Genomic DNA, 5,742 nt, shown 5'->3' with positions numbered 1-5,742 from the left:
ATTCATATGTTAAACTGTCCACTTGCTCACGAAAGTCTTCTCTGACCTTCTTGGTCAATGGTCCCTGCTATATTATATACCCTTATAGTTCTTGTATTTAGTAGAGCTTATTATTATTTATTCATGTGATTATTGGATTAAAATCTGTCTCCCCACTAGTCTGTAAGCTTCAAGACACAGGGATATATATTTTGCTTGGCATTCTATCTGTTGAATCTGGTAAGACATCAATAAATCACAGCCCACGTGGGTAAAGTAAATCTAAGTGGTGGGGCTAACACAGGAGCGCCTGTGTGTGGGGGCGGGGGGTGCGATGGGGAACCGGAGAGTGCATGCCTCACCCAAGGGCATTCACATTTTTAAAATACACTAAAAATATTGTTCAGCTAAATGAAACCTGTCTGCAGGCCACATGTGAAGCCCCAACTTACGACCTTTCCAGTGGATATTTGTTGAATGAGCGAGTGAAGCATCTACAAGGAAATCATTGTAAAAGCCTCAAAAAAGCAAGGAGGGAGAGGGGACAGAACTGAAAGGACCTCCTTGACAGGCTTGTCTACACCCTCTAGAGGGCAAGGTCTCCCTCGGGCTCTTTCTTTCCTCTTCCTCCCCAGTGCTTGGCACACAGTAGCTGTACAAATTGGTTGATCCATTCAGCATTTACTAAATACCTACTGTGCACCAAGTCCAGGTTCAATCGGACAGTGTCCCCCATCTTGAAGCTCAGTGTGGTGGGACAGACAGAGCCACAGCCAGACAATGACGGTACAGTGATGGATGTTCTAGCAACAGTGTGGGAAAGGGCTAGGGGACCCTTGCCTCCCAACTTCTTTAGCAAGTAGAGAGGATGCAGTAGGTGCGTATACAGATATGCCCTCAGCAAGAATGAGGGGCTGGAGCTGGCCAAAAGGGCAGGAGCCTCAAGCACTGGCCTGGCTGGTAACTCAAGATATGGCTGGAGGTCTGCAGGGTAGGCAGATAGGAACTGCTGTGGTCAGATTGGGGGGATCCAACGTGGGGGACCAGTTGTCCATTCATGGCAGCTCCTGGCCACCAACATTTCTGAGTCAGGCTGGCTGGAAATCAGTACCTCCCTGTTCCATTGGCTTTCATCTCCCTCTAGGCCAGCGGTTCTCAACCTGTGGGTCGCGACCCCTTTGGCGGTCGAATGACCCTTTCACAGGGGTCGCCTAAGACCATCCTGCATATCAGATATTTACATTACAATTCATAACAGTAGCAACATTACAGTTATGAAGTAGCAACGAAAATAATTTTATGGTTGGGTCACAAAATGAGGAACTGTATTTAAAGAGCCAGAAGGTTGAGAATCACTGCTCTAGGCCCAGTGATTCTCAGCAAGAGCCAGAAGGTTGAGAATCACTGCTCTAGGCCCAGACTGTGACCATTTCACAGATGGGCTGAAACCTGGAGATGGGGCAGGGACTTGCCCACTTCACAAATCAGGTTCCAGTAGGACTAGATCTAGACTTCAGGCCTCAGGCCAGGGCCCCTTTTCTGTATCTCAAGCCAGCCCGGGGAGGAAGCTACAGGTATTGCTTCGCAAATCTTGCACATCATCTAAGGAGGCAGCTCCCTCTTCCTCTCAGGCCTCATCTTAGGGAGCTGAGTCCTTTTGGAAGCTCCTGGAAAAGAACCACGAGTGAGGTCCAGGGCTCCTACATCTGAATCCCGTCTCATCCTTTCCCTAGCTCTGACAGAGAAATCTAAGTAGATCAACCCTAAGGGCCCATAAACTTACTAAAACCCTACACAAGCTTCGTGAGGGAAGACAGAGTGGAAGAAACACTATTGGCAGACCAACAAGCATGGATTCCAAACTTGACCCAACCACTTCTAGTTGCATGCCATCTGAGCAAGTCATTGCACCTCTCTGAGCCTTAGTTTCCTCATCTGTGAAATGGGGTTGATTCTCATCCTCCAACATAGGGCCATATGTGATCTAGCTAAGAGCAGGTGGCAAGGAATTGTTAGCATCCTTTCGACTCTCCCTCTGGCTCATGCTGCTTCCCAGATGGCTTGGAGGTTTGTTTATAAAGGTCTCTGGGTCGCTCTTCAAGCTCACATAATCTAGGGTAACACTGTCCTTCCCTGAGCCTTTGGAGGAAGGGACCCAGCTTCTGGGTGTCGATTCTCAGGCCAGGGAGTGACCCTGAGCGGTCAGGCCACCACGAAGAACTTCAGCAGGGGACGGGTCTCTGCTCTGTTGTAGCTGAGTGTAGGGTGTGGGAAGGGAAACATGGAGCCCTGGTTTTAATAAATCTTAGAGTTTGGAGGCTCACTGGGGGCCTGGGTCCCCAGGTCTGCAGACCTTCCCTCCTGGGAGGTCTCTCGGGATGTTTCCAGAGACCCCTCCGACACCCCATCAACACTGCTCAGCAAGTCTTCAAACTCCTGGTGGCCACTGTTGCGCACTGCGGCTTCCAGAGCCTTCTGGCGCCGGTAGAAGTGAGAGAACTTATTGAAGATGATGGTGATGGGGAGCGCTACCACCAGGATGCCCCCTAGGATGCAGCCCGAGGCTGCCAGCTTGCCGGCCACCGTCACTGGCACCACATCCCCATAGCCCACGGTGGTCATGCTCACTGTGCCCCACCACCAGCAGGCTGGGATGGTGTCAAAGCCCACGTCCTCCTCCTTCTCAGCTGTGTAGGCCACACCGGAGAACACTGACACACCCACGGCCAGGTACAGCAGTAAGATGCCCACCTCACGGTAGCTGTGCTGGAAGAAAAGTAGGAAGCCGAGTCAGAGCTGGGTGGGCTTACAGACCTGGCATTGGGCATATGGGGAAACTGAGGCCCGGAGAGTAGAAGGGACAGATCCATAATCACAGCGCAAGGTAGAGCTGGTGCCAGGACCTAGGTCCCTGACTCCAAACTAAGGTCTTTCAACTACAATAATCAGCCATACTCCCCAGGACTGAACACAGGCCTGATTTCCATTGTCCAAGGTGCCTGCTGAGCCACATTTGTTTCTTCTAATGTGGGCAGCACTAGTGGCACCAGCCAGTGAATGAAAAGCCTGTGATTTTTCTACTGTTGCAGAATCAAGAGAGAGCCATAGTTTATATCCCACAATGCAAAGGGTTGGTTTCGTGTACTTTTGACTGGTGGATCTCATTTCTGATTAAGTACAAAAATATTTTCTGCCTCTCAAGGAAGCTGAGACGATATATACGTTTCCTAGACCCCTCACAGAATGCACTTGCCTACGGGTGTGTATATCTGCTCTGCCCCTGAGGCCAAGCCCTAGGGCAGTGTTTCTCAACCAGGGCAGTTCTGCCACCCCAGGCGTATTTGGCAATATCTGGAGACATTTTTGACAGTCACAACTGAGACGTGTGCTACCAGTATCTAGTGGGTAAGAGGCCAAGGATGCCGCTAAACATCCTACAATGCACAGGACGGCCCCCCACAACAAAGAATTATCTGGCCCCAAATGTTAATAGAGGCTGAGAACCCCTAGTCTAGAGCAGGGCTTCCAAACTGTTTAAAAGGCAGAACCCAGCCCTAACCGGTTTGGCTCAGTGGATAGCGCGTTGGCCTGTGGACTGAAAGGTTCAAGGTTTGATTCCGGTCAAGGGAATGTACCTTGGTTGCGGGCACATCCCCAGTAGGGGGTGTGCAGGAGGCAGCTGATCAATGTTTCTAACTCTCTATCCCTCTCCCTTCCTCTCTGTAAAAAAATCAATAAAAATATATTTTAAAAAAATAAAAATAAATAAAAGGCAGAACCCAATTGAGGAGGTCTGGCATAGGGCCAGGGATTCTGCAATTCTAGCAAGCTTCCAGCTAATGAGAAAGCTGCTGGTGGTCAGGGGCCTCACTTTGAGTAGCAAGGCTCTCGTCTGGAGTCTCACAGCTGTGTCTTGGACCCTGGAAGCCTCCATCAATACTCTTCTCCCTCCTTGCAGAAAGAGCTGGTAGCATTGGGCCCTGGCCTTCTGCATGGTGAAGGCAAGGCAGAGTTCTGCAATGGAGGGGTCATCTCTGGAGAGGTGCTGAGTTCAGGGTGTCTAGCTAACGGAATTCTCTGTATCTGTCCATTGCCCCAGCATTCTGCCCAGGTCATCCTGCCTGCACCCAGCATGCTGGCTGCCCTGCCATGGGGGCATACAAAAGGTTTTACTAAGCTGTGGGTGGAAGGGATCAATCAGCATCTTCTAGGGATCTTTAGCAGGGTTACAGGGGGATTTAGGAGAAAGAACGTGAGGTACTGGAGTCAGGCACAGCTGGGTTCTTCTCTAGGCTCTGCCACTCACGGAGGAACCTCTGACAAGTCCTGTCACCTCTTAGAGCGGTGATGGCGAACCTATGACACGCGAACTCATTTTTTTGGTTGATTTTTCTTTGTTAAATGGCATTTAAATATATAAAATAAATATCAAAAAATATAAGTCTTTGTTTTACTATGGTTGCAAATATCAAAAAATTTCTATATGTGACATGGCACCAGAATTAAGTTAGGGTTTTTCAAAATGCTGACACGCCGAGCTCAAAAGGTTCGCCATCACTGTCTTAAGAGCCTCGATTTCCACATCTGCAAAGTAGTGACAATAATACTTGCCCCTGCTTAAACCCCATTTCCCTTGGGATAAAGTCCAAAATCCTGAACCAAGAGTTCATGGCCCTTCAATACCCTCTTCAGCCTTACCAACTGGTACCCCTCCCTCCATGTCCCTCTCCCATCATTCATTCTGTTCTCTCTTCAGGCCTCTGTCCAAGCTGTTCCCGTGCCCGCCCTCCCCAAAGCAGGCTAATTTCACCCCCTTAAGGGTAAGCTTCCCAGGGCCTGGCTCAAGGACGGTGCTCAATTAATTGCAGCCAGGCTTTAAAAAGCCAACCTCAGGTTTGTCATCTACGGGAAGGGAATAAATAAGAGCATCTTTCAGAGGAAGTCATCCTGAGGATGAAATCGATAATGGATGTGAAAATGGCACAGAATTAGCACTCAGTATGAGCTCTGGGGCTGTACTAGGCTTGTCGACTAAGCAAGACCTATGATATCTGTGGCCCCTGATAACCTCAGAAGAACGGCTCAGTGCAGAAGCCAGTTAGCATCCTGCTTTGCATATTTTTGTGCTACGTACTATTTGATATTTGACAAGACAGATCAAAAGTGACCTTTTTGTTTTATTTTTACTTTTTGAAACGGAAGACCATCACAGCCCTGCGTCAGTTTTCTCCCATGGGACAGAGATCACCGGAAAGCTGGGAAGGTCAAACTGGACGTGAAATGTACGCCTGTTATCTGGCCCTGTGCCTGGTATAAAGGATGTGCTTCCGTTCACCGTGCGCCTGGACACAGCAGGCTGGTTAAGTGCATCTGCTAACCTGACCCGTGGCTACACCTGCCTCCCACTAAGGCCCCTACCCGGCCTCAGAGGCCCTACCTTGAGTGTGGCGCCCAGTGAGCGCAGCCCGGTGGAGTGGCGCGCCAACTTGAGCACGCGGAAGATGCGCATGAGGCGGAACACCTGCACCACCTTGCCCAGGTCACCGAGATCCTCGCCGCCCGCACCTCCCTGGTCGCCGAGCGCCGCACCAGCCATCAGCGTGAGATAGAAAGGCAGCACGGACACGATGTCGATGAGGTTGAGCGGGTGGCAGAAGAAGTTACGCGGGCTGGGCGCCAGCAGGAGGCGCGAGGACACCTCGAAGCTGAACCAGGCGATGCAGAAGTACTCCAGGCGCCTCAGCACCGGGTCGTCCCGCACGT

At 50.4% G+C, this 5,742-nt stretch overlaps 1 protein-coding gene across 1 annotated transcript; it reads right to left on the bottom strand.

Annotated features, from left to right (window-relative positions):
- Window positions 1-1,394: 1,394 nt before the first annotated feature.
- Window positions 1,395-5,735, bottom strand: KCNS1 (potassium voltage-gated channel, modifier subfamily S, member 1). Its single transcript, XM_005871268.2, has 2 exons — window positions 5,417-5,735; window positions 1,395-2,745 (listed from the first exon to the last, which is right to left on the bottom strand). The coding sequence occupies exons 1-2, from the start codon at window positions 5,573-5,575 to the stop codon at window positions 2,275-2,277; spliced, it is 630 nt and encodes a 209-aa protein (XP_005871330.2). The 5' UTR covers window positions 5,576-5,735; the 3' UTR covers window positions 1,395-2,274.
- Between the last annotated feature and the right edge of the window lie 7 nt (window positions 5,736-5,742).

The sequence above is a fragment of the Myotis brandtii genome, unplaced genomic scaffold (genome assembly GCF_000412655.1).
Source record: "Myotis brandtii unplaced genomic scaffold, ASM41265v1 scaffold333, whole genome shotgun sequence".
Taxonomy (NCBI): Eukaryota; Metazoa; Chordata; class Mammalia; order Chiroptera; family Vespertilionidae; genus Myotis; species Myotis brandtii.
This window is presented reverse-complemented; position numbering and strand designations above follow the sequence as displayed.

Coding starts and splice junctions, on each gene's coding strand:
- KCNS1 (XM_005871268.2), bottom strand. CDS start 5,575: ATGGCTGGTGCGGCGCTCGGCGACCAGGGAGGTGCGGGCGGCGAGGAT. Junction 2,746..5,416: donor CACTGGGCGCCACACTCAAG/GTAGGGCCTCTG, acceptor CTTTTCTTCCAG/CACAGCTACCGTGAGGTGGG.